The 25,394-nt window shown below is 44.8% G+C and overlaps 2 protein-coding genes, 1 non-coding gene and 1 pseudogene across 15 annotated transcripts in view; all 4 read right to left on the bottom strand.

The window, feature by feature from the left end:
• Window positions 1-357: 357 nt before the first annotated feature.
• Nop2 (NOP2 nucleolar protein) lies at window positions 358-9,771 on the bottom strand. 2 transcript variants are annotated; one of them, XM_013145140.3, is made up of 16 exons: window positions 9,621-9,771; window positions 9,310-9,413; window positions 8,579-8,627; window positions 8,329-8,417; window positions 7,731-7,957; window positions 5,973-6,028; window positions 5,730-5,875; window positions 5,428-5,627; window positions 5,198-5,287; window positions 4,350-4,437; window positions 4,126-4,266; window positions 3,276-3,415; window positions 3,080-3,169; window positions 2,858-2,980; window positions 2,516-2,744; window positions 358-1,107 (listed from the first exon to the last, which is right to left on the bottom strand). In XM_013145140.3, the coding sequence occupies exons 2-16, from the start codon at window positions 9,410-9,412 to the stop codon at window positions 473-475; spliced, it is 2,406 nt and encodes an 801-aa protein (XP_013000594.2). In that variant the 5' UTR covers window position 9,413; window positions 9,621-9,771; the 3' UTR covers window positions 358-472. The 2 variants fall into 2 exon arrangements, with proteins under 2 accessions (XP_013000594.2, XP_003463330.2); XM_003463282.5 differs by having other exon boundaries at window positions 8,579-8,624.
• A 1,007-nt stretch (window positions 9,772-10,778) lies between these two features.
• Window positions 10,779-25,394, bottom strand: part of Chd4 (chromodomain helicase DNA binding protein 4) — a 35,005-nt gene continuing 20,389 nt past the window's right edge. For 4 of the 12 annotated variants that reach the window (XM_063237643.1, XM_063237649.1, XM_063237646.1 and 1 more), the window contains exons 26-40: window positions 24,167-24,347; window positions 23,996-24,082; window positions 23,816-23,904; window positions 23,582-23,715; window positions 23,108-23,252; window positions 22,814-22,979; window positions 22,458-22,555; window positions 22,223-22,352; window positions 21,910-21,981; window positions 21,537-21,674; window positions 21,198-21,306; window positions 20,957-21,089; window positions 12,642-12,840; window positions 11,647-11,810; window positions 10,779-11,116 (exon numbers count right to left, since the gene is read on the bottom strand). In XM_063237643.1, coding sequence (XP_063093713.1) covers window positions 11,099-11,116; window positions 11,647-11,810; window positions 12,642-12,840; window positions 20,957-21,089; window positions 21,198-21,306; window positions 21,537-21,674; window positions 21,910-21,981; window positions 22,223-22,352; window positions 22,458-22,555; window positions 22,814-22,979; window positions 23,108-23,252; window positions 23,582-23,715; window positions 23,816-23,904; window positions 23,996-24,082; window positions 24,167-24,347 — 1,863 coding nt within the window. In that variant the 3' untranslated portion in view covers window positions 10,779-11,098. Of the gene's footprint in view, window positions 11,117-11,646; window positions 11,811-12,641; window positions 12,841-20,956; window positions 21,090-21,197; window positions 21,307-21,536; window positions 21,675-21,909; window positions 21,982-22,222; window positions 22,353-22,457; window positions 22,556-22,813; window positions 22,980-23,107; window positions 23,253-23,581; window positions 23,716-23,815; window positions 23,905-23,995; window positions 24,348-25,394 lie in introns of all 12 variants that reach the window. The other 8 variants (XM_063237644.1, XM_063237650.1, XM_063237647.1 and 5 more) reach the window with 4 other exon arrangements.
• LOC134473459 (alpha-ketoglutarate dehydrogenase component 4-like) lies at window positions 12,763-20,950 on the bottom strand (annotated as a pseudogene).
• LOC111755057 (small Cajal body-specific RNA 11) lies at window positions 22,638-22,774 on the bottom strand. The gene has a single exon (XR_002789646.1). It is a non-coding gene; the product is annotated as a small Cajal body-specific RNA 11 (non-coding RNA).

Raw genomic sequence — 25,394 nt, 5'->3', positions numbered from 1 at the left:
GACAAAGGGGCAGAGGTCAGGAGGCGGGCAGAGAGGCAGCCAATGGAAGACCCACACTGGAGGCTGAGCCCTGGACCTCTCCAGTCAGAGGCCCTTCAGGCAGAAACTACCTGGATCTTAAGCAAGAGAACACAGAAGCTGGGACCCCTAGCACGCTGAGTTCCGGTGGTGGGAAGCCCATCCTGTCTGTACCTCTATCACCCGCTCTCACGGAACACCCAGCTGGGACCCCACCACCTCTCCTTCCCTGAGGCAAGGGACAGCAGGAGCCTGAAACTGGCCTCTCATCTCAGTCAGGCCCACCAGACCCTCAGAGGACGCCAGTCCCCACCCAGTCCCCTCAAAGAACAGACCAGAGGTGGTAAGATGTGTATTAAATTTCATATGTATGCACAGTGGGGAAGTCACAGGAGAAAGCAGCATTCCAACCCAGCGACGAGGGCATCGAGCCAGGCCAGGCTATTCTCAAGGCCTAGGAAAACAGCCGCTGCCGGTTACTCCCAGAGGCAGTCTTCCTTTTCTTTGCTGGTGGGGGCCGGCTGGACTTGAGCGGGGACACAGTGTGGACCTGAGGGTCCTTGGGAGTGCCATTCTCTTTCTGGAATTTGGCTTTTTTCCCAGCCCCTTTGGCCTTTCCAAGGGTCTGACCATGCTCGTTCAGCCGGGGGGTGGCCTGAGTCTCAGAGAGGGATGGCAGAGAAGGTGTTCCAGTGTCCCTACCCTTGGGCAGGGTGGACTGTCTCAAGGAAGCAGCTTTCTCGGAGGACTGTGATTTCTGTGCCTGTCCCTTTAGTTTCCCAGTCCTCTTTGGTTTCTTGGGCACATTAGCTTTTCCAAGGAACTGACTGCTATCCTGGAGCCTGGAGGACATTTGGGCCTTTGTAGCAGAAGGCACAGTGGACAATTCTGAGTCTGCCCCTTCAGAGATGCCATTCAGCTTCTGGAAGGAGGCCTTCTTGGGACGTTGACCCTTCTGCAACAGTGGCTTTGCTTTGGTGGCTGCTTTGGCTTTTTTGGCTGGCTGGCTGCTGTTCTCAGATTTGGAAGAGTCCTGACCTTTCAGGTCTGGCAAATCTAGGTTTTTAGAGGTGCCTGTTGCAGAATTTCCTAGGGTTAAAATTAAATAGACATTTGAGATGGGTCTCATAATTAAATGATCTTGATTATTAGCAAAGAAAACAAGTAGAAGTTATTAAAATACAGGAATTTCCACCTCTTGGCCAAGTGTTCTGCACAATTAAGATAGTACCTAAGACCTGATCACCTAGGTTCACATTATTTGTCCTATTTGAACTTGTGTAAGGTGGTGTGTAATTCCAGATGTTGAAGCATGAGGATCACTACAAGTTCAAGACCAGCCTGGAATACATAGTGAGTTTAAGACCAGCCTGAAATACATACAGAGACTCTGTCTCAAAACAACCAGAGATGGCTGGCGATTTAGCTCAGAGGCATAAGCACCTACCTTGCAAGCGCACAGTTGTAAGTTCTATCCCCAATACAAAAAAACAAAAAATAAAAAACAAAAATCAAAGATGTTCTCAGGCCAAAAGGTTTCACAGAGAAATACGCCCCCTTGAGGACAGTAGGTAGCAAGACACCCCTAAGGAGAACTGAGTACTGGCATTTCTGAATAAACCTGAAAGCATTAGGCTTTTTTTTTTAAAAAACAAAGACAATTTCCTCCCTAATGGAAACTCTGACAAAATGCAATAATACATACCCATGTAACAAATGGAAACAAGTTAGTAAAGCATCAACGAAGATGCACAAATACGTACTTAGGTACTTAAGATTTTTGTATGTTAACATTCAGATATGACTTTTATTGAGACATTTTTAAAAAATATTAGGGCGAGGGGTGTAACTCCATGGATTGTGCTTAGTATGCACAAGGCCTTGAGTTTAAGCCCTAGCTTTGCCAACCCCACAAAAAGAAAAGCAAGGCGCTGAGATGAAGAAAAGAACCAATGCAAATCATACAATTTGTATTCAGAGAAGCTTTTGTGTCTGCCATTAAACTTAGGATTATATCCCAACATGCGATGCTCTCAACTCTGTTTCAGAAAACCCCACCCGTGCCCTTGAGATCCAGGCCAGCCTTAAGATGGCCAACGAAATGATTTGCAATTTAGCAAGACAGGCTCAGAGAAATGCTGATAGTTCACAGTGCTTGTGCCAAGCCAGTGCTGAGAATGCTGGAATGGCAGAGCTGTATTACCGTAAGTCAGCTCCAGGCCAAGACAAAAAAGAAACCACAGCCTGTGGCTGAAATGCATTAGTGGTCCAACAGTCACAGCCACTGAGTAGAAAAAATGAAAACACTCATCTGTATGAATACTTCAACGTATCTGAACGTGATCCAGGGCTCAAGAACAATTCAGAGGAGACACCCAAGTGTGCTAGGCCTGAGATAAGCAAGCATCTATTTTTCTTCCCTGCAGTCACCATGAGGGATCCAGAAAGGCACAAGGAGCAAAGTGGCCAATGAATGTAAGAGGAGCAGAACGCTTACCTATTTCAGCCTGAGGGATAGAATTGGAGAATTTCTTGAACTTAGCAATGAAGAAACCATCCATATTATGGGTGTGGGGGTAGAAACGCCGAGTGGAACGCAGGGTGGGATGAAAGCGCCTTTCTCGAAAGCGGGTAAAGCCTTCCTGGCCAAAGTCCAGGCCTGTGGGCACCAGCCGCACATTCCTCTTCTTCAGGGCATAATCCACCACCCACTCATTCTCTTCCACCTGGACCAGAGGGCAAATGCAGCCAGCAGGAGACAGGAAGGGGAGCTGAAGCTGTGAATTTCTGAGGGCCACACGCCTCTTCCCCTCCCAAGCTGCCACAGTAAAGCCCTTACCATGATGGAGCAGGTGCAGTACACCAAGTAGCCACCAGTCTTGGAAGCAGCATTCACAGAGTCAATGGCACTCAGGAGCAGCTCTTTCTGAAGGTGAGCACAGCGCAAGACATCCTTCTCGTCCTGTCCCAAGGAGACTGGGGTTACTTCATGAGGCCCCGGGTGCTCCTCCACCTCACATCCCTCTCCCCAGAGCCCAACCTTCCTGGCCCCAGCCCACACCTTGTTGGTCTTCACAGCGGGGTCCTTGGAGATGACCCCAGTGCCACTGCAGGGAGCATCCAACAGGACTCGGTCAAAGCCGCCCACCACCTGGGGAAAGGAGCAGGTCAAGTACATCTTTCCTACAATCTGCGGTGAGCATATCCTCCCTGGGGGCAAAGCTGAACACTAATGTCACAGAAGTAGACAGTCCAACCTTAGGGAACTGGCGCCCATCATAGTGGCTGATAATGGCATTGGTGACTCCCAGGCGATGCAGGTTGCCCACAACACTCTTCAGCCGCTCGGCATTGGCATCGTTAGCAAGGATCACCCCTGTGTTCTTCATCAGTTGAGCTAGAGGGAGGCACCGGTACTGAGCAGCCAGATCCACTGCCCGCATAGTCCTGCCCCACATCCAGCCAGGAACCCAAGGACCAAGTTACCTCCCTTCAATGCAACTTCACTCCCAACAACCCCTGCTCCCTGCTATATAGGTCTGCCCAGCTGCTGACATGGCTTCCATTCTTACTGAACATCTTTTAGACCCACAGACTAAATTACTGCTGTAATTTATGAAGCTGGTAATAGCTTCATAAAATGACTCACTGCTTATTATACACTTGACACTGTGCCACTTTTGGGTTTGTTTTTAGGGGTTTTTGACGTAAGGTCTCAATATATAGCTCAGACTGATCTTGAATTTACTGTTTAGCCCAGACTGGCCTCAACCCTCCTGCTTCAGCCTCCCAAGTGCTGGTGTTACAGGTATGTGCTATCACACTGAGGATGTCTAAGTGTACTGTGTCAACCTGCACAACCTAGTGTAATGTAACAGCCAGCTCAACACAATTCTGACACATACCATTTTATAGATGATAAAAGACAATGAGAGGCCTGCCAGGTCAGATGGGCAGTAAATACGCAGCACCGGAGCCCAGACCCACCCCAAAAACTGCTCCTCACCACTCTGCCAGCTGCCTGGACAGTGCCAGGAACAGTAGGCAGTCACCAACCCCCTTACTTTCAAAGGCAGAGTAACAGAGGAGCCCCGCACCCTTTCCTACCTATGTAGCTGGTCTTTCCTCCAGGTGCACAGCACATGTCCAGGATCCGTTCATGTTCCTGAGGCGCCAAGGCCATGACTGGCAGCATGCTAGAGGCTCCCTGTAGCATGTAGTGCCCAGCCAAGTACTCAGGAGTAGCACCTGAGGGGAGAGTGGGGGAACCACTCTGTGACATGCTGAGACAAACACAGGGATAAAAGGGCTATTTGGCAGGGGACACTTACCAATGGGCACCGAAGAATCATACACCACAAGTCCAGTCTTTGACCACTTGCCCAAGGGATCCAGGTTAACTCCACGATTAATTAGTGCCTAAAGGTGGAAGATGGAAAACCTCATAGGATACTCCAGCCAGCAGACGAGGGAGGCCAGGCTCACCAGCTACTCCACATACCCCACTCCTAGACTGATCCCTCAGAACAGTGAACTGACAGCCTCCTCCTCATCCCATCTGTGGTGCCCTTGCCTGTCCACTATCTACAGTGCTGGAAATGGATCCAGGGCCTTGTGTATGCTAGGAAAGTGCTCTACCACTGAGCCACACTCTCAGCCCAAACCTTTCGTCTGCCCTAAGCTCCTAACTCAAAATCTAAGTTCTCTTTCAAAGGATCAAATTCCCCTATCCTGTTTTCTTATTTCTTAGAAGTGGACCCTGATTTTCCAAGAAGCTCAAGCCTTCTCTCATTCTAAAATGTAACACTATTTGTTATAGCACATTAAAGATAATTACCAAGTTATTTTTACCCTATAAGATACACAATACACAAAACCACACTGTACAACAGGGACCTTTAGGGTGCGAGTCAGCTTCCCAAACTTCTCAGTGACCTGCCTACAATTTTCTCAGAAGGCAATTTACTAGGATGCAGGTGTCTCATCCCAGCCACAGGGAATAGTCTAGAGAAAGGAGTTTTCATCCCTCAGCCTGCAACACTGACACAGATCTCTCCAGGTTTGCCTCCTAGGATATTCTTAGGTCCTAAAAGCCCATCCAGCCAGGGTGCAACAGGGAATCCTGTCAGAAGAAGCTGGTCCCTTTCCAAGACAGACAGACTCAACACCAGTCCTTCACCTGAGCAAGGTCTCGACGCCGGGTTTTTAAGGTATTGGTCCTGAGGGTGATGGGCCGAGGGACTTCATTGGCTTCCAAGAATTCTATGAGCTGGGAGACAAAACCGCAAGGTCTGAGTCAGGTTAGCCAAGGGACTTAGACAAGAAGAAAGAAGGGAGCTGAATGTTCTCATCATGGACTAAGGTGAGTGAAAAAGGACAAGAGGCATTATTAGACTGGCCATTCCATACCTCAGACACAGGGAAGAGCTCCATGAGCTTGCCAAGCAGGAAGTCTCCATAGGAGTAATAAGTGGCCAGATCCTTCTGAAGTCGGTTCAGATACTCAGAACGAGATCGGCCTTCTTCACGCTGCACCCCAAAATCACGCAGTACTCCTACTATGTCCTGGATCCTCTTGTGAACTCGTTGCAGGTCTGGAGCCTGGGTATGTGGACCTGCTAAGGAACCATTTCATGCAAGTGTAGGGCTCAAAACTCCCTTCTCTCCAAAACAGCTTCCTCCTCCGTCTTCCCCCAGCTCCCGAAGGATATCCTGCTCCATCTCCCCAGCAGGGGGCAGTATAAACTCCTCCTCATCCACATTAATCTGCAGGCCCCTATCTGCCTCATCCTTTGTGGAGCCTGACTCAGGGGACATTTCTTCCTCTTCATCGATCTCCTCATCACTCCATTGGTCCCTAGAAACAAGTCGAGGAATAGTGATTCACAAACCAAACAGACACTCTCAAGCCCAGTGGCTGCCTCTCCACCATACTAAGAGTTTCCCAAACTCACCCAGCAGCAGCTTCCTGAGCCTTCTGCTTCCGAGCAGCTCTTTCAATAGGCAGCAACTGGAAAGACAGACAAACAGCTGACAATGCAAGCCACCCTTCCATCTCCCAGGTCATACTGTGTACCCCAATATTTTATTTCTAAATATAGACTTAACACTTGCTCTTAGAAGCAAATACAGAAACTAAGAGTAAGATTTAACATAAGCATTGGGGATGTTGTTCAGTGGGAAGGCGTGCTCATCATGCACAAGGCCATGGGTTTGTTCTCCAGCACCAAGAAGACCTGATACAAAGTTGATCATTGCTGAAACTAAGTGATGGGTTGAAAGGTTTGTTACATTGTTCTACTTTCACATGTACTGATGTAAAAGAAAATGAAACATACCTGTATAACTGTGTGTGTATATACATATATATAGAACATAAACTGCCCTTCCCTACCACTTTGTCACATTTTCTTTTAGATCTTATAAAAGTAGTTCAAATCACAATGCATTCTTAAGTTTGTTTCTTGTTCAGTTTAGTTGACCATGAGCATTTCCTCAGACATAATAGCCAATGTTAACTCATCAGATGCAGGAACTATAATCTGCTTAAACATAGTCAATGCCTTGGCAACTTGTTTTTGGCGATTATAATGCACATGGTGCTTATAAACTTAGTAACTGCATATAGAAGGGGATTGTGGGAAAGAGTGCAAATGGAGCTGGGCTAGGGATGTAACCCAGTGGCACAGGGCTTGCCTGGCACATGCAAGGTCCTGGGCAGCAATTAGGGATTTTGTTTCCATCCTGCTTGAGTTAACAACATACTAATATGCAATTGTGCAGTAACTTTTTACATCTCACTAAATAACATTTGCCTACATTTTGTATCACCTTCTAAAACAGAATTATTAAATTCAAAGAAAAATACTTTTTTTTTTGGAGACAGGGTCTTGTCATGTTGATCCAGCTGGTCTCGAACTCCTCCTATACTCCAGCAATCCTCCTGCCTCAGTCTCTCAAATCGGTGGGATTAAAATGCCATTGTACTAGTCCCAAAAGAAGCTTTTCTGAAGTTCTCAAATCACAATTATTAAAAACATGTTTACATGTCTGTTCACATTGATGGGAGGCGGGGTGGCAAACAAGGGTCTACCTTCCCACATCTTCAGTAGCAATGAGTAGTCCCACTTTTTAAAATCCCCTATCCTACAGCTGTTTCAAACTTCTGTCAGAGACAGGACATAATACAGTAGGGAAAGATCGAGGAAGACCAAACAACAATGAACCAGCCAGGTTATTCGCATCAATCAATGAGGGGTAGTTTCAAGAATCTGGAAAGAATACAAGATAGATAACTGCACTACTAATCTCTGTTGAGTCATTAAAAACAAGTTTGTGCTTTCACTGTTCCACTGTTTGATCTTTTTTTCATGATGGTATCTTATAATCTCAACAACTACTTTGAAGATAACAATATGCAATATATTAACCAATGTTAATCTTCTATTCTTTTGTTTTGAAATTCTGTATTTTTATTTTTTTCATTTTTAAAATAAAAATAAACCTAGAAAGAAATTAAAAGGCAAAATCAATCAGTGAATACTCAGAAGTAGTGGCTCATGCCTGTAATCCCAGCACTCGGGAGGCTGAGGCAGGAGGATCGTTCGGAGTTCAAGATCAGCCTGGGCTACAAAGTGAGTTCAAGGCCATCCTGAACTGCACAGCCAGACCCTGCCTCAAAAAGACAAAAAAAAAAACCTCAGAAGTCTCACCTTTTCACCCTCATCCTCTGAGTTCAAGTTAGCTCCATAGTCATCTACCATCTCAGCATCACTGTCCTCAGAGTCCCACAGGGCCCTCTGCTCCACCTCGCCATCCTCCTCAGAGTCTTCCTCCTCCTCTTCCTCATCACTGCTGTGGGCTGGTGCTGGACGCTTCTTGCCTTGAGTGGTGTTAAATGAGGACTGTGCTCCCTTCTTACCAGGTGTCTGGACTGCTTCTGCAAAAATCCCCAAGGATTTGAAGAATCCAGAACTAAAAAGCAAACACACTGCCCCGCCTCACACCCTGGCCTGTAACTCTCCACCCCTGGGAATGGCTTCCGGCTCTTTTCCACACCTTGATGCTCAGCACGCCTGTCACCACCTAGGGGATGTCAGAGCCCTCCAGGACACCCAATTTCTTTCTTTTTTTTTGTCTTTTTTTTGAGACAGGGTCTTGCTAAGCAGTTCAGGCTGGCCTTGAGCTCACTTTGTAGCCCAGGCTGGTCTCAAGCTCGCAACCATCCTCTCACCTCAGCCTTCCGAGTGCTAGGATTACAGGCGTGAGCCACCATGCTGGGCAGGACACCCAATTTCTATTTCCACTGACCTTTCCGTAGCTCTCCAGGTGACAGTTTGGTCCCTAGAGGTTTACTTGTCTTAGAGGCTTCAATAGACCCCAACCTTCTCTTGGCCGCCCTAAAAGATGTAAGAATTGAGAAGAAGTAATGTCTCCAGCTAGTTCACCTCTCCCAGGAGAAAATGACACAAATTACAGCTCTCTCCCTCAACCAATCTCCATGTAGCTAAAGATGAGCAACACCAATTTAATCTACCCAAGTTTGGACATCCACGCTTACCTCTTTCTAGCACGACTGGACAGTCTCTTGGAATTTTCCTCAGCAGCTGCTTTAAAATAAAAGGCAGAATAAGACATCCCCCCCCCAAAAAAAATTTAAAATCCAAACTGAGCCTTCCTCCAGGTTACAGTGAAGAGGAACATCATCATTCTGATAAGAACACCAATTCAAAATTTTCTCTCTCCTTTTCCTTTATTCTCAGCTTACTCAGTTATCAACCATAGATCTGACTTCACGAATATTATTTTTTTACACTACCAACACATAAAAGGCACAATCTCAGCCCTCTCGTTTAACTCTTGACGTCCCGTTTTAGAGAATGACGTTATACAGTTGAGTCCTAAAAGTTCCTAGTAGGGGGCTGCACAAGCTTGCTAATTCAAAAAACTGCAGCCTTTGCCCAACACCAAAACTCCCTCTGCAGCTGTCTCTCCCACCTGATCTCCAGGAATGACTTCTCACCCCTTCAAGCTTCCTCATCTCTCTCCATCCCGCCTGGTGACTGGCTTGTCCCACTCCCAAATCTCACTTGCTAAAATATTACTATTTTCCAAATTCAGCTTTACAAATTCTGCCAAGAAATAGACTCACAATGAGAAAGGACACCTCTCCTTGCACGAATATTCATGCCCCGTCGCACCCTTCTGCCCTACAACTGGCTTCCACTAGCAGTGCCTTCCTTCTGAGTAGGAGGCGCCTCCACTGAAAGGCTACAGGGCAGAAACACCAACCTGCAGGTAGGAATCTGACCAGCTCCGTCTCGGCGCCCTTCTGTTTTCGGGCCTTTCGGCCCGGCCCACGCTTCTCTTTCGTTGGGTCCAACTTGCGCCCCATGCTATTGGAGAAAAGTACGAGACAAATCGGTGTCTCAAGTATCGGAGAGAACTCAGGACCGCAGCTCTGCGACAGCGCCGTAGGAAAAGGCCCTCGAATCCCTCCCTCGGCGACAAGCTTGCGGCCGTCGAGCCCCTCTCCTACCCAGGGTGCACGGTATCCTTCCGCACCCGGAATACCCGCAGACCCCCATCAGGCCTTGGCCTACCCCAAACCGAAGCACGCCTAGCCACAGCTCTAGGGTAGGTGCAGCTCCACGTGCACTCCTGGGAGTATGGGGCTGCACAGGCCGCGGAAGCGCATTGCGCATGTGCATGCTCACTCGCCCCGCCCCTTCCGGTCTCGACAGCGACCTGCCTGGGCGCTTTCAGAGCGCAAGATCAGAAGACTGCCTCGGCCGGCCGCTCGGCCTGTGGGAGCTGGCTTCCGCCTCAGGGCTATCCACTGCTTAAATCCGGTCAGCCTGAAGTGCCGCCGCCTTAAAGCTGTCCTTCCGCTCCGCTGGAGCGCAGCGGTGGGGCTGCCCACCTCTGACCTCACCCTTTCTACTCATTAAGGGGTTTCCCTTGGCTTCCACCCACATCTAGAGGTCGAAGTTCCGCTGGACTTTGCAAGAAAAGCCTACTCAGTTCTTGCTGAGTGAACCCTAAGGTAGTGTTCAGCATAAAAAATAATTCTTTTGGGTTGACACAGTGACTATGTAGCCCAGGCTGGCTTTTAATCTTTGGCAGTCCTCTTGCCTCAACCTCCCAAGTACTGGGATCATAGATGTGCGCCCCCATGTCTGGCCTGATATGAAAATCTAAATGGCCAGTGCCACTCATCCAGTGATTACATGTCTACCTAGCACGCATGATGCCCTGGCACTGTAAAAATCTGCAAGTCCCGGGACACTTTACCCTCAGAAACAACTCCAATGTGACAGACCCTTCAGGCAATGTCCAGACAGGCCCAGCCCCCCGAAGTACAGGGGTCTCTGAATGGGGTATCAGGGCTCTGCAAGAAAGAGCAGCCCTTCCTTCCTACCCACAGTTGCTGAGGCTCCTTCCATGCCTGCTGTCCACCTCTGCCTTACACCCACACTGAACCAGAACACTAAAATACAAGGAAACTTTTATTTTCAATTTTCATCAAGAAATTTGCTGTAGTTTTTTATGCTTTTGGTTTTTTCTTTTTCTTTTTTTTTTTTTTTTTTTTTTTTCTTTCCACTTTATTTTTGCCGCTTAGTGGCTGGAGCCGCTGGGTTCCTGGTATTAAAAAGATGCCAACAGAGGTAGCTGTGTCTCGCCCAGGGGCCCGGCCCACTCTGAATACCCCCAAAAAGGACAAAAGAAAACAAAATAAACAAACAAAATAAAACCAAAAGGAGGAAGAAATTCAGATCATTTTCTTCAAGCCTGGCAGTAACCCACAACAGTTTGTGTGTAACAGAGGTTACAGTGGGGAGAAGCCAGGGTCCAGAAGGCCAGCCCGCCAGCTCCCTGCAGATGGCGCCGGCGCTACTGCTGCGTGTCTCTTCAGCAGGAAGGGCACTGCTGCCCCTCACTCCCTCCCCGTCCCGGTGCCCAGGGCTGTTCCTTTACATGAAGATGGGCAGAAGGCAAGGGTCTCTCAGGCGCCTTGGGGAGAAGCTGGGACAAGAGAAAACTGCTCAGCTGTGGAGGTGGTCACCACCAATCCTGACGGTCACTGCTGCTGGGCAACCTACAGGGAGACAGCCAAGAGTTAGAATTCCAGACCACAGAACTGCACGTGAGCCCAGGGGACTCACTGGACAGTGCAGGTGCTACCCGGGAGTAAAACTAGAAACAGAGCAAAAATACAAGTCCATAAACAGTTCTATGGGAAGATCTCACACAGAGAAGAAAATGGTCCTAACACAGGTATATATTTATAAACTGCATTGTTTCTCTGGTGTGAGAAACCAAAGATGTAAGTAAGGACCAAAATGTATAACAGATACTGTGAAATAGGAAGAAAATGTGCAAATGGGGAAGGGAACTAGAGATGGGAGAAAGGGAAAGGAAGGTAGGTAGGAAGGAAACAGAAAAAATGATGAGAAAAAATGGAAACAAAGCTTTTGTAAATAAGAAGGGTTCAAGAAAGGGTAGGGAAATGAGGGGAAAAGAGAAGTTCTGTCATGTGCTGGTACAAACTTTCTATAATGAATAAGGTATCACATATACCTAAAATGTAACAATAAACTTAATTTAAAAAAAAAAAAAAGGTCCTACCTGCTGTGGAGGCGGCTCTGGTGCCCGATTTGCTAGGCGGCTGAGAATGTTCCGCTCTGACATCTGTAACCTCACAGCAACCGGAGGAATTCGGGCAATGGTAGCTGGGAGTCGGGTCACATCAGCTTTCATGTCGCTCAGCAGTTCTTCCAGCTGTTTCAGAACTGCAGAGAGGGGGAAAAGGTGTTCAGCTGTGGTGATCAAGATGGGGATCTTCAAATCTTTTGATCTCATCATTTTTTTTTTTTGGTTCTGCTGAGATAGGGTCGGTTCAGGCTGACCCGAACTCACTCTGCAGCCCAGGCTGGCTTCCAGCCTGCAGTGATTCTTCCTGCTTCAGCTTCCCAAAGACTACAATTACAACATACGTGGCCCCTCACTTCTTCATGACTAGGTCACTGTGTTGTCTTTTGTCACTAAGTCACCGGATCTGGCCTGTATCGTGCTCAAATTCCTGTTCCTGAACTCTAGTTCATTGCCTCATGGTTCTCTGCTTTTTAATGTCATCAGACTTTACCATTATCCCTTGCTCATTATTGTCTGCATTTCTTTCACTTCTCCAGAGAAGCTTGTTCCTGCTGTTTCCTTCGCAGTCTTTTTGCCTCCCTGTCTTGTAGATCTGTCTCCCACTTCCTGTTACAGCATTCTTCTCCTCATTTTACCCTCCACCTCCTCAGAATGTTTTACTTTAATTAGAAACAAAATGCTGAAAAGGGTCTAGAATTTAAAGAGCTCTTAAATCACCTTACGTTATCTCTAAAGTATCCCAAATGACACTATTCTGCTTTACTTTGCATCTCAAGAACATGACTATATTAAGGTCAGAATAGGCAAAGAACTACTGCTGTCCATGCCTGCTTCCCAGGGAGAGATCCTCAGCATACCCTGAGCTCTCTAACAGGCTGAAAAAGGTTCTAGTCAAGAATTACACAGGTGTTGAGAAGGGATCAGTGGAGCGGGGTGGCTCCATCACAGGAGGCAGGGGAGCCACTGACTACCTTTGTGCAGGACTGCATTGGCTGGTTTGTTTCCTGCCATCGACTCCTTGGACAGATGCTGGTGACTTTCTGCCAAACACTCCACCTCGGCAAAGCGAGTGTTGAGGGCCATGGAAGGGTGAGAAGGGTCCTCTGACATGTTCAGGTAAGCCGCCCTGCGCAGCTGCTCCTCAATCACCAGCGCTTGTTCTAAGAGCTGGACACAAAGACACAGAGTCAGACTGGCAGGTCATTTTGCTCACTTCTCATGAGCCTCTCAGCTCAGCCTTCTCCAGATAATCAGCCTATAAAGAACTTCAGGGATGGCTTCTTGACATCACTGCTCACAGTCAAGCAGCTCAGCATTACACTGCTTTACTCTCTCCCACTGCCAGTCCATGTCTCTACAACTTTATTCTTCAGATTGTCATATACAAACACAATAAAACCTCAACTGAGAAAATACAAAAGACAAAGAGATATAGGGAGGAGGTGGGGGAAGGAGACATGAAAAATGTGTTGTGTACATGCACCAAATCCCCATAACCAGTGTGATCATTATGTACAGTAAACATATACAAATAAAAATGCTTAAAAAGGAAAATACAAGATACAAAGTGTCACAGGAAATCCCACTTACATACTGTTAACATTCTAATGTTGCTCTTTAAAGATTTTTCTATGAAAAAAAAAAAGATTTTTCTCTGCAGAATCTTCTTTATATTACTGAGACTTTATTCTACATAAGCACATTATGTTTTCACACAAAGTTGTATAATCAGCACCTTTATTGTTACTCTTCAAAAACACAGATTTGTTTTTAAATAAGACACAAGGTCTTGGGTCAGGGATTTACCTCAGCAGTGTAAGCACCTGCCTGGCAAAGCTGAGGTCCTGAGTTCGATCCCAGGTTCCAAAAAAAAAAAAAAAAAAAAAAAAAAAAAAAAAAAAAGTCTCACCAAAAGTTGTAGAGTCAGCACCTTTCTTTATTGTTACTCTTCAAAAACATAGATTTGTTTGTTTTTAAATAAGAAATAAGGTCTTACTAAACTGTCCAAACTGGCCTCCAACTTGCAGTCTTCCTCGCAGTCTCCCAAGTAGCCAGGGCTATGGCACATAATCATTGTGCCCAACAAAAACACATTTTAATGGTGGCATCATGGTAACCCACCCTGTGGAGACATACCCTACCACATCCTTTTAAGTTCTTTTACCTTTAAGAATACTTTTATTAGATTTTTTGTTTTGTTTTTTGAGACAGGATCTTGTTATGTAGTTTAGGCTGACCTTAAACTAACCTAGGCTGACAATGAACTCATGGGGTGAGTCTCCTGCCTCAGCTTCACAAGTAACAAGGATTACAAGGTTTTGCCACCAACACCTGGCTTGTTGGATCATATTAAGTGGGGAAAGGGGCTGGGGATTTAGCTCAGTGATGCAGCACCTGCCTGGCAAGTGTGAAATCCTGAGTTGATTCCCAGTACCCCTTCCTCCAGAAAAAAAATCTATAAATGAGGAAAAACTGAAAGCTTTCCCTCTAAAACCAGGAATAAGGGCCAGGGATTTAGCCAGGTGGTATAAGCACCTGTCTGGCAAGCTCGAGGTCGTGAGTTCAGTCCTGGGTACCAAAAAAATAAAACAAGATAAAAAAATAAACAAAACCAGGAATGTCCATTATCACTACTCCTGTTCAATACAATAAGCAAAACTTCATAGACAGAGAAAGCAGGCAAGAAGCTGGGTGTGGTGGCACAATCCTGTAATCCCAGCACTTGGGAGGCTGAGGCAGGAAAACTGTTTGCAAGTTCAAGACCAGCCTGGGCTACAAAGTGAGCCCAAGGCCAGCCTGAACTGCATAGTGAAACCCTGCCTCAAAAATACAAAAAAAGAAAAAAAAAAAAGGGCAAGAGAAAGATAAATTCTACCAAAAGACTCCTAAAACTACTAAATCCGTCAAGGTAGCAGAATACAAAATCACACAAAAATCAAGTGTTCTGGGCTGGAGATTTAGCTCAGTGGCATAAGCGCCTGCCTTACCTGTGTGCGGTCATGAGTTCGATCCCCAGTACCAATAAAAAAATTTTTTAAAAAAATCAAGTGTTCCTGTAAACCAATAATGGACCTTCAAGAAAAATAGGAATTAACAAAGGAAATAAAGACTTCTATTAGGAAAAATTATAGCATTCCAAAAGAAATTCCCCCCTTCCTGAAGAAACAAAACAAGTATTGTCAAAAAAGCCATATTGCTGGGGATATAGCTCAGTGGCACAGTGCCTGCTGGCAAACTGAGGTCCTGAGTTCAATTCCCAATGCCCCCAAAAAAGAGCCATACTATCAAAACTCAGATACAGCTTTAATCCAATCCCACTCAACACCAAAAGCATCCATCATAGAACTAGAAAAAAACATATGGTGACACATGCCTATAATCCCAGCACTCAGGAGGCTGAGGCAAGTGGATCACCACAAGTTCGGGGCCAGCCTGAGCCACATGGTAAGTTCAAAGCCAGCCTTGGAGGGGCTGGGGATTTAGCTCAGTGGTAAAGCACTTGCCTAGCAAGTGGAAGGCCAGTCCTCACAACCAAAAAATTAAAAAACCAAAGCCAGCCTGGATTACATAGCAAGACCTTGTCTCAAAAAAAACCAAAATCATATGGACCCAGAAGAGACCTAAAATAGTAAAAGCAAACCTGAGTAATAAGAGCAAACCATATGCCATCATGATCCTGAGTTTCACATTATATTACAAGGCCAGGCATAGCACCTACCTGGCAAGCATGAGGTCCTGAGTTTGATTTCCAGCACACACACACAAAACCATGCACTAACACACTGACACATTATATTACAAATCTACACTAATAATAAAGTAGCCATGGCACTGGCATAAAAACAGACATGTGCGTGGGTCAAGGGAACACAACAGACGATTTACAAACCAAACAACCTTAAGCACACTGAGACATCTGACTTTTGACAAAGAAGCCAAAAACATAATCGGAGGAAAGACAGCCTCTTTGATAAACGGTGCTGGGAAAAATGGCTATCCACATACAAAGACTGAAACTAGACCTGGGTCTCTCACCGTGCACTAAAATAAAATGCACCAAAGACCTAAATACTAAGTCTTCTAGAAGTCAAAATAAGTAAAATTCTTGGTGACAGAATCAAGGACTTCAGAACAGAACCCAAATTGCCCAAAAACTAATATCAAGAATCTATAAATGGGATTGTATCAAAGCTTTGTCATATACAAAGCCAAGGAAACCACCAACAAAGTGAAGAGACTTAACAGAATGGGAAAAAATTTGCTAGCTACTCTGCAGACAAATAACTATTATCTACAATAAATAACTCAAAAACTAAAAAATAGGATCAGGGGTTTAGCTCAGTGGCTTAAGCGCCTGCCTGGCAAGCATGAGGTTGTAAGTTCAATCCCTGGTACCAAAAAAAAAAAAAAAAAAAAAAAAAAAGTCCCTCCCCCAAATAAAAGACTCACTCAAAAAATGAGCAACTGAAACCAACAGACCCTCCCGGAAGTACAAATGTGAATACATGAAAAAATGTTCAACATCTCTAGCCATTACAGGAATGCAAATCAGGACACTGGGATTCTAGAAAAAAGGCAATTATCAAGAAATCAACAACAAATGCTGGCAAGGTATTAAAAGGATAAATTTGAGTCACTTCTAGGAAAATGGATGCACCTTGAGACAACAGTTAAGTGAAACAAATCAGACACACAGGCTTAAATTTTGTTTGGTTTTTCTTATATGAGTGAGAAACCCAAAGTATAAATAATTTTAAAGAGCAAAATAAAAACCAGGGTCCTTTTTGAAAATAGGAAGGGACTAAGAGATAAAAGGTAGGGAGAAAGGAAAGTAAAAAGAAAATCTATTATACACATTTACCAACTCCTCATGAGAAATGCAATCCTTACATATTGCAAACATATACTCCAAAATTTTAAAAATTAAAGTGTATTTTTGCTGTGCTGACAGTAAAGCTGACTGATAGAACAGATTTATAACATGCACAAGCCCTGGATTCGATCCTAGCATCAAAATAATACACAGTACCAGGGACCAGTATATGGTACCTTGGTTCACAAATGCTTTTGTTTGTGAACAGTTTGGTTTTTGCAAACAGGTGTGTTTGGCAAAATTTTGTTTTTATTAGTAAATTCTGCATCGGGTGACAAACACAACTGAGGCCATCTTTTCCACATGAACACAATCATGCGCATCTTTTCCAGAACTGTGGAACAAATTAAGTTTATGGACTGAAGTCCACTGTATACATTTTTGTTATTGCATTTGTTTTTTGTTTTTTCTTATGGTACTGGGGCTGACTGTGGTTCTCTCAAACTGGAAACCCAGTTTGGAACAATGTCTCACTAAGGTACCAGGGCTGGGCTCAAACTTGCAATACTCCTGCCTCAGCTTCCTGGAGTGCTGGGCTTAGAGGTATCTGCCACTATTCTCACCTCACTGCCATTCTTCTAAAGCATTCTCCCCAGCGGGGTGTGGCAGCACATGCCTAGAACACCAGTACTCAGGAGGTTGAGGCAGGAAGATTGTTTTAAGTTTGAGATCAGCCTGGACTCTGTCTCAAAAGAAACAAACAAAAAAGCATTCTTCCCACCCCCTCCTGCAAGTATAACCAAGTTCTACAGCATTGACAGTTCTGATCCCAACATGTACGGTTGTGGAGTAGCTGGTGAGAAGGGTTTTGACTTGTGAAAAACACCAAGCAATTTATCTAAGATCAAAATTGTCATTCTTTTCTACAAATTGTTTTCAGTTGTTGTCAGTGATCCACTGTGATTCAAAACACCAGTGATTTTTGGAGTCTCATTTATTCCTTTGTACATCAAATCCAGTAAGCTGGCAAACGATGGCCTGGTTTCTACATGGCCCAAGAGCTAAGCGTAGATTTTATAGTTCTACATGGCTGGGAAAAAGGCAAAATAAAGCCATGAGCTCTTCTCACTGGCCTGCTCCCACTTGTGAATTGTCTCTTTTGTTTCAAATAAATCTCTCTTTTCTAGTGAAACATTCCTATCTATATTCATTTTGATCACTTATTTTCCATTTTATATCGATTTTTTCCTAGTAAAGGTTACAAGTACATTTTTTAATTGTCTCCAAGGTCTCCATCTCAGTCATTAGTTATATACTTCTGATTTACAGTACAATATGCTTAAGCCAGTTTACTCCAGTAACCTTGTGAATCAAAAAACCACTGATTTTTTTTTTTTTTTTTTTTTTTTTTGGTCTTTTTCCTTTTTACTGGTACCAGAGATTGAACTTGCCTTCTTGCAAGGCAGACGCTTATGCCACTGAGCGGAATCCCCAGCCCCCAAAACCGCTGATATTATTTTATTGATCCTCTTCTAATTTCAGGAAAACCACTTCCCTAGTGCAGTAATTGTATCTAGTAAGTTTTTTTTTTTTTTTAATTTCTAAACAGAATTGGAAAGAGAAATCATAGGAAATCTAGACATTGTGTGCTTTTCCTGGTTTGTCACTGATATTACCTTAAAATCAAGAGTGAATTAATGTATATAAACAATAAGGTAAGCTTTGTGGAGAAGCTGACCAAAATATATAAATTAGAAGATCCAAGTATTGATCTAAATTTTCTGTGTTTTTTTTACTTTTGAAGAGTATTTTTTATTTTTTGGTACCAAGGATCAAATCCATGATCTCGTGCTTGCCAAGTAGGCGCTTATGGCACTGAGTTAAATCCCTGGCCCATTGCAAAGTATTTATTAAGGTTGTTTAATACACAACTTTTCATGTCATTTTGGAAGTCCTTCACTATAAACATAATTCTTTTGTCTAGTAACAAACAGCAGCCACAATCATTCTGGACCATGTTGGATAAGCTCCATTTCCTCTTGAAGTATTAGTTTCTTTCTGTATTTTTGAGGTAGTATTTTTATTATTTCTGCAGTGGTCTGGCGGACTTGGATGCATCAGCAATTCCAGTGAGTTACTCCCCCTGGTATACACTGGGTTTAGGGTTTTCTCTTCTGTCAGGGAACCTTATTAATGGTTTACGTGGCTTGATTACCTGGACTGCCTGCTTGGCAGGCACCGTCTTGTTGCCCATCATGATTCCGGGAAGGGACCTCAAATGAATTACTTTTTTTTTTTTTGTCTTTTTTGAGACAGGGTCTCACTATGCAGTTCAGGCTGGCCTTGAGCTCACTTTGTAGCCCAGGCTGGTCTCAAACTCGCAACCATCCTCCCACCTCAGCCTCCCAAGTGCTGGGATTACAGGCGTGAGCCACCACACCCGGCTATGAATTACTTTTAAAACTTGAAAATCTTTGATCTTGTTGTTGAGACAGGGTCTCGCTATACAGTTCAGGCTGGTCTTCAACTCACTTTGGCCTCGAACTCACAACACTCCTGCCTCAACCTCCCAAGTGCTTGGATTACAGGAAGAAGCCACCACATCTGGCTGCCCAATTCTTTACTTACAACATCAAGAACCTAGATAAGACCCTAAATCCTATAAGAATGAGAGGCTAAGGCAGGAAGATCCTAAGTTTTAACACAGCCAGGGCAACTTAGCAAGACTGCTTTCAAAGTATACAAAAGGATGTGCATGTAGCTCAGTGAAAAGTCCCTGGGTTCAATCCCAAATACTAAAAAAAAAGGCAAAGTAAGGCAACCACGTGTTATTTCATGAAGATCACATCATATTCAAATTTTAGTGTTTATAGTCTTACAGGAACACTTCTATACTCATTTATGTGTTTCCTATGTCTGTGTCACATAATGATGGAGATGAGTATTTACAAGAGATCATTATATCCCACAAAGCAGGAAATAGTCACTACATGGCCCTTCAATAGAAAAGAGCTGCTGATTCCTACAGTAAGTCCTGGAAATTCCTTGGTGCTTTGCTTCCTTTAATATTTATCATTTTCATCTTCTACAACTAGCATCACAACGGAGGCCCAAAATGCCTCTCAAATGAATGATAGCTATAATCTTACAGATGCTGCTTCCTTCACCCTTGGTCCTATCAAAACTTTGCATGAGCCAGGCATGTAGCTCAGTGGTGGAGCACTTGCTGACCATGCATGAATTCTACCTCCAACACCATTTTTAAAAATGCTATTCACGTACCTTCAATGGCTGCCTATTACTACAGGATAAAATCCAAACTGTCTTGTCTGGTACCAAGAACCTACCTGCTGACCTCTAGCACTCACTGATCTTTCTCTTTTCAACTTCTCCCTTACCACTACCCAACACAAATATTTTCTAGAGCTAACCTGCACTATTTGTTGTTCCCAACCTGAGCTTAGCTACTTCTATATCTTTGTCCAACTGAACCCCTTTGATTTAACAGCTTCTATTTCTACTCCGTAGTCCATCATATACGTCAAAATTTAATTGCAGCCAGGCATGGTAGCACACACCTGTAATCCTAGCACTCAGGAGGCTGAGGCAGGAAGATTGCCAAGAACTTGAGGCCAGCCTGGGCTACATAGTAAGTTTAAGACCAGCCTAGACTACACAGTGAGACCCTGTCTCAAAAAACTAAACAAAACCTAACTCTGTGCTATCTTTTCCATAAAGCCATTTGCAGGCTCCCTCCCTGCTCCACCAGTTCCCTGTGGAGAACTTCCTTCAGGTCTTCAGCAGCCTCCCTTCTGATACACAGAATGGCATTCATCTGGTAACATATTTGCTTTTTTCCCTTGAAAACAGGTTCCATGCCTATCTGCCCTTGTATTCCTTGCCAGTCAATATTTGCTACAGAACACCTGAAGTACACATTTCTTATTCCCCAAATTACTTGCAGTTTCCAAGCTCCATGTCTAATTTTCAAGGAATCTTATTTGATGGTCTGCATTAATGTGCCCTCATAAGTACTGGAAGAATTTCCGAGCACCCCATCCATAGGCTCAGCCCTTGTGATTCCGCAAATGGAGCTCTAATTCTACACTGTCTCTCTACATACACCACAACCCTCGTCTACACACAAAAAAAGACCACCATCCCATTAGCAGTGCTACCTCCTCAGGTATGTAATTTACTCCCTCTCTCCTGAACACTCCAGCCTACAGCACTCCCCCATTAACCCCAGTGCACCAGTTTGTATCACTCACTAGGCGCACAGTCACCTGTAGCTCCTGTAGTAAATTCAAGTCTGTCTTGACTGCTAATATTAAAGTTACCTGGAAGCAAAGCCCTTTGCAGACTATAAAGTGTCTAACGGAACATCTGAAAAAGAGACTCCCTCCTCTGCAGAACCTTCTGGACTTTCAAATCCATCACTCAAACACCACATTCCTTCATCCTGCTCACCTTGAACCTTCGAGCTAGAAACTTATTCTTGATCTCTAAGAAATTGCCACGGTTCATTTCACCCTTGAAAGGCTCATTGAGGATGGCATAACGGGGATCATTCTGGATATCCTGCCACCGGGCATAGCCATGGCTGTTGGAAAAATGCTCAGGAAAAACAAAACAAGGAACAAAGTCTCTCAAACTAAACACCCTCAGAAACCTTCACAGAGACTTCCATCTCGCCTCAGGCAAAGGATACTTTATGATGCCAGCTAACAACCAGTAGTCATGCCGTCGATGCCAGATTTCATAAGTTTTCTTGGTGACGGTGGCTGCCCGCTCCTCATTCTGCCAAAGGGAGTGCAACTCTGAGGAGAAAAGGGTGGAGACAAGGAAAAAAGTCTGTAAGACATCTGTGAGAATTCAAAAGCTACTTATTCCGTTCCCCTCTCCATCTTAGTATGGCCTGCCCTGGCTCTTTAACAGAAAACTCAAGAGGGGCACACCACCAGCCTAGCATTTCCTCTGTATCTGGTTTCTGATGAGAACCCAATTTCACTTCTGATCTTATCTCCCAGTAGGCCCCTCATTTCCATACCAGTAAAACCACCATCTGCAATGTTGAACATGAAACGTTGTTTGATATTTTTCTTCTGCTTCTCATCACTCAAGTCCTTGGGCGTCTCTCCATTCTGAAGCATCACCTCTTTTTTATCATCTTCCTCTTTCTTCTCTTCTACAAGATATGCAGGAGAAAAGTGTCAGCTCCACAAGGCAGCCCAGCACTGTGGCCTTTCCATAGAGAACATTGATCCCGAAAAAGTTGCCACTAACAATGTGAAGACAGACAGCGTTTTTCATCTTGTTATAGGTATCTATATGAGTATGGAAAACAAAGCAAGGGCAAATAAGGTCCCTGCTCCTGGTTTGACAGCCCTTCCAAATCACAAGCAGCTTCTCCAAATACCAACCTTTGTCTTCTACCACAATAGGGGTCAGATCTATTGCAGACTTTTCCTCCACCTTCTCCACATCAGCAATACCTGGAAAGAGAAGCCATTGAGAGCACACCTAATGCAAGTGTTCTCCTTCATCCCACACCATTATCCAAAATTCCTATGGTTAAACTCTTAAGAGATGAATTCTGGGATTTCGTTTAACTTAGAAGCAAGGGTCCAGGCGTCCTCAATGGGTCACTTCCTCCTGACACTGCAATAGCTTGGCTGCAAGTCCCTGAAATGACTGTTTCACAAAGGAGTCTACAGTGCTTGGCTATGTGTTTACCTTTGGGTTCTGTCTCCATAGGTTCCTCTGTTCTCTCCTTCGCCTCTGCCTTCTCCACTTTCTCCTCTCCCTCAAGGGGTTCAACAAGAACCTTTTCTTCCTCTGAAGCAGGGGCAGGGGGCTGTGCACACTTCAAAGGAAAAAAAAGAAGATGAACTAGACAGGCCAACACCTAGAAGGCAAAGTGGCTTATCTATCTGCTTCAGTATGGCTTCCTGTCACCTCCATCACTTACCTCAACAGTAGCCTCAGGAGCGGCTGATTTCACCTCCTTTTCTCCTTCCGGGCTCTCTTCTTCTTTGAGGCTATTTTCCTCTATTTTTATCCCATCTTCTGCAGACCAACAGGAGACAATCAATTAGGAGGCAGGTCCCAGATCACAGAGGTCATACCTTCCCAGTTTGTCTCATCTTAAATTGTCCTCTCGTGCCTTTAAGAGCCAGCCCTATTCTTAGGACAGCCCTCCTAAACTGAGAGGGAAACTGCTGTACGTCCTGCCAGACTACCCTGTCACAGCTGAGCACAGGGGAGCACAAACATAGGCCAGGACACAAAGAGACGGATAGAAAAACACAAGACAGGTAAATTTACCAGCAGGTGGGACAGGTGCAGGGGTATTGGGTTGTGTGTCCCCTGGAGTGGAGGGTGTTGGAGTCTTTGGTGAGGGGGACCCTGGTTGAGACATTTTCTTGTTTTCTTCTACTTCAGCCAGTTCGGGCATGCTCCAGCGCCCGTTAACATGCTCAAACTCCTGAACCTGTAGCAAGTGACACAATGTTCAAGAAGCAATTTTGGCTCTAGGCTCCTTTCCTATCCTCCCACCCCAACTCCAGCCACTACCAGTTTCCCAGAAACTTTCAAAGATGGACAAACCTAGGGGCTCACCTTCTTTCGAATCAAGGACATGACACCAATCCTAGTAAGTACATGCTGGCGAGACAGGCCTTCTCGGGGCACACCATCAGCAAAAGTCTCCGCCCCATCTGCCCCAGGCTCACATAAATGCCGCATGAAGAGAGACACATAAGCCCTGTGGCAAAGAAGTCAAGGAATGAGTTAGGCAGAGACCATGCCAACTCCTAGCAATATCAGATTCCTTCCCATCTTGTTAAGTAGTGTCACAGACAATGACTATGGCTCCCTGCTGGGAAAAAGGCCACATTGCAGTGGAAGGCTGGTCTCCAGACCCACCCCAGGCCAGGTCCAGGGAAGCAAAGACCACAACTCTCATTACTAACAGCTTTACAATCCCTATCAACAGAGCAAAAAGTCCTTTCCCTGCACAGTCTGGATAAATGCTGGAGTGACTACACAGTAGAAACCCTGCACTAGGATCAGTCACCCCAGCCCTCCACTTACTTGAACTCTTTTTCTGACTTGCCTCGAAGATCTCTCACAAGCCACTGAGTAGTAAAAGCATCCTGAGGTGGCATCCCATATCGCATAATTGCATTAAGAAAAGCTTTTCGCTGACGAGCATTAAAACCAAGTACCTAGGAAAAAAGGCACCTATGTGAGAAAGAACAGTCTCTCTCTACCAAAGTCCCAGGACCTGGCACCTCCAGCTCCAGTTCAGAACTGAATGTTACTTACTTCAATATTCCCACCAACTCGGGCCAACAGAGGAGGTAATGGCTTATCTTTATCATTCCGCAGGCCCTTGCGACTGGGCCTGCGGGGAGCTGCAAGAAGAAAGGTATGAATGAGTGACACTGATAGGGTAGTAGAGACAAAGCAGTTTTTAGAAGGTCAGTAGAAGAGCTGAGCTCTCACCTTCTGAGCGTTCATCAAAGTCTTCATCACCTTCCTCTGAGGCCACTGAGTAATCGGACTGGTTGTCGGACTGGTCGTCCTGCCAATCTGGAGGGAGAGAGGGCAGATGAGCGGGGCCCACTGCTCTAGTGGAACGGCCCGTGGGTGGGGGGCGGGGCCGGCCACACACACCTCGGTCCTCTTGTGAGCCATCATTGTAGTTGACCTGTTTACGGATTCTTTTTCCTTTGCCCAGATTTCGGGCTAGATCTTCTTGCTGCTGCTCATAATGGTGCCGCAGCAATTTCTCCCAGTAGTCAGGATCCACACTTTCTTCCTGTTTTATGATTTCCCGTTCTACCTCTTCTTCCTCCTGGGACAGATGGAGGGCCAGGACTCAGGGGTGCTGAAGTTAGCACCACCCGCTACCCTTGGTCCTCACAATTCCCATTCTTCTAGCTCCTCTGCGTAAGTAGACACTAAAATACTCAATGTGCCAATGAACCTAAGAATTTAGAAGAAATGTAATCGACAGGAAATGGTTCCTTGTCACAACGTACAGATTAGCAGTCACCAGAACTAAGGAAAATGTAAAACGGAGTGTTATCATGAGAAGGTGAACACACTCTGTACTGGTGCACATCCAGTTGGGAGAGAACAAAAAGAACAAAAAGGTTAGGGCCTAGGTAAGCAGAATAGAGGGGCTTTGAAAACACCATGAAAGATCTGCATACAGGCAAAACAGGTTAGAAACCCTTCTGATCTTCATGATCCGTGTAAGTTTACAAACCATCTGCAAAGAAACTGAAAATCTTATGTTATATATTTTTTGAGATTTATCTTCAGAACCACTGATTGAATCGGAGTCCTTTGAAGAAGCCACTGCTAAATTCAATAAATTATCATGTTATTGGCATAACAATAAACAATCTAGCCAAGTGTGATGGCACAAGACTGTAATCCTAGCACAAGAGGCTGAATGGGAAGATACCTGCAAGGTTGACATCAGCCTGGACTACATAATGAGTTCAAGGCCAGCCTAAACTACACAATGAGACCCTGTCTCAAAAGTCAAAACTTAGAGATGTTTCCAGAATTGAGAAATTTATTTTAAAAAAAAAGTCAAAACTAAGGGGTTGGAGGTGTAGCTCAGCGGCACAAATGCCTGCCTGGCAAATTCAAGATCATGAGTTCAATCCTTGATACCAAAAATTAAAAAAAAAAAAAAACTAAAAACATCAAAAATCTAAATGTCCATCATTATGCAACTAAACAAAATGAGCACAAATTCAATACAAGTTAAGCATTCCTAAATCTGAAATGCAAAATGCTCCAAAAGTTTTTAAATGCTTCAAAAATTGCCAAATGTGGGGCTGGGGATTTAGCTCAGTGGCATAAGCGCCTGCCTTGCAAGCAGGCA

Source organism: Cavia porcellus, unplaced genomic scaffold (assembly GCF_034190915.1).
Source record: "Cavia porcellus strain 051 isolate PalLab524CR breed Dunkin Hartley unplaced genomic scaffold, mCavPor4.1 scaffold_27, whole genome shotgun sequence".
NCBI classification, from domain to species: Eukaryota; Metazoa; Chordata; class Mammalia; order Rodentia; family Caviidae; genus Cavia; species Cavia porcellus.
This window is presented reverse-complemented; position numbering and strand designations above follow the sequence as displayed.

Excerpts from the sequence above, each read along its gene's own strand:
- Nop2 (XM_013145140.3), bottom strand. The coding sequence starts at position 9,412 with ATGGGGCGCAAGTTGGACCCAACGAAAGAGAAGCGTGGGCCGGGCCGA. Across the intron at positions 7,958-8,328 it reads ACCTGGAGAGCTACGGAAAG|AAGCAGTCCAGACACCTGGT; the intron begins GTCAGTGGAAAT and ends GGATTTTTGCAG. Across the intron at positions 2,745-2,857 it reads ACTGCACCTGCTCCATCATG|GTGGAAGAGAATGAGTGGGT; the intron begins GTAAGGGCTTTA and ends CCTCTGGTCCAG.